Source organism: Diplotaxodon limnothrissa, linkage group LG5 (assembly GCF_057381915.1).
Source record: "Diplotaxodon limnothrissa isolate DT_005_m linkage group LG5, D_limnothrissa_male_GT1.1, whole genome shotgun sequence".
In the NCBI taxonomy this organism is placed as follows: domain Eukaryota; kingdom Metazoa; phylum Chordata; class Actinopteri; order Cichliformes; family Cichlidae; genus Diplotaxodon; species Diplotaxodon limnothrissa.
The window spans coordinates 1300592-1302131 of NC_140600.1; the positions used below are offsets into that span (position 1 = coordinate 1300592).

General features: G+C 50.4%; 1 protein-coding gene across 2 annotated transcripts in view; it reads right to left on the minus strand.

Moving 5' to 3' along the window:
- Positions 1-301: 301 nt before the first annotated feature.
- zbtb40 (zinc finger and BTB domain containing 40) overlaps positions 302-1540 on the minus strand; it is a 15070-nt gene continuing 13831 nt past the window's right edge. The window contains exon 10 of one of the 2 annotated variants that reach the window (XM_085352943.1): positions 302-427. In XM_085352943.1, the coding sequence (XP_085209069.1) occupies positions 378-427 (50 nt within the window). In that variant the 3' untranslated portion in view covers positions 302-377. Of the gene's footprint in view, positions 428-1436 lie in introns of those variants that run through there. The other variant, XM_085352942.1, reaches the window with a different exon arrangement.

The following is a 1540-nucleotide window of genomic DNA, read 5'->3' on the forward strand; positions in this document are numbered from 1 at the left end:
TGCAGACCTGTACATGCAGAGATCTGAGTGCTGAGAGCCACAGAGCAGCACTGCTGTCATGTCTTTAAAGCAACACAAACCTATGCTTGCACCGTGTCCGTGAATCATGAGCAGACTGAAAACGTCGGGCTGTCATCAGCTGGGACTGTGGGACAGACGAGCGCAGCAGCCAGTGTTGCTGATGTTTTCTGCAGGCGTGTTTGTGGCGCTGGGAACCAGAGTCGCCGCCTGCTGGCTTGTCCTCGCAGATGAAGGCCACAGAGTTGTTCAGAAGGTCGTACATGTTCACCTCCACCAGCTCTGCTGATGATTTCACCTCTCGCCCATCTGCCAGAGCTAGAAACACCTGCTGACCAACCCCCTGCTGCCTTGGCTCCTCAGACTCCGCCCCTTCCTGTCTGCTCCCTGTTGGATTGGCTGGTATCACCTGTGGGGTCAGACAGAGATAGTTTTGTAAAGGTTAAACTGTTTCCAGCTTTTCTGCACGCAGTAAACCCACAACTTGTTTTAGTTGTGTACGTCTGAAGTGACAAACCAGCGCTCGTCTCACGCACACTCAGGAAAGGCTCTGAAAGCTGAATCCAAGCACACCATTGTTGTTCTTGTGACATTACCAATAAGTCTGATGTGTCACATGACCCTCTTCCTACTGAAAAACTAAAGTTGTATCCAAGATGGCCGACTTCTAAACGGCCATGGTCACCGCCCACCTGGAGGAGTTTGCCCCTCACATGTACTAATGTGCCACAAACAGGCGTTACTATCACCAACCGTCCCCATGTTGTTACGCTGTATCCATAGAAACGGCCCCCCTGTACTCTGGGGCACTGGTCTGTGGCACATTCTGGTTACAGTGTGCAGGAAACACATGAAGCGAATGGAAAGCATCATATCAAACTTGTAACCAATCACAGTTTTGTGTTACTGTTGTTATTAATATTAGAAAGCTAAACACACAGCACAGTGGAGCAGTGTGACTGCATGATCGGGTCATCCGTTCATCAGCCACACAAACGTCAGCGCACATGGATCAACCAGTCGACTCATTGCTGCAGAAACATCGAGTCAGCATGTTTGTACACAGGAAGAGCAACAGAGTCCCGTTGCATGCAGGGAGGAGTTTCAGCTGGATCACGGCTGCTTACGTATTTCAGGATGTCGTGTTGGGACCACACTGAGGCGGCAGTGACATCATGGCCCAGAGCGGCGTCCCGCTGTGTGTCTGAGGTAAAACAGCATTATTTGACTATCTCACTTGAGCCAAATGCAGCGATGTGGTTGGTCAGATACGCTGATTCAGCTTGGTTTGAAAAGTAAATGCTGCAAATTCTCCCAGGATGCACCTGAGCTGAACAAACTGTACTCCACCATCATCCTGATGAGCCTCAAAGCTCGACAAATACAGGACACACTTCACTCCACATGCTGTCAGCCAGGAACGGGACATTATTATTTCATCTTCATCTGTACGTCTGTGTGATGTGCTTGTTACCGTGTCGGAGGTGGAGGCCTGCTCTTCCTCCCGGCTCTCCTGCTCCTG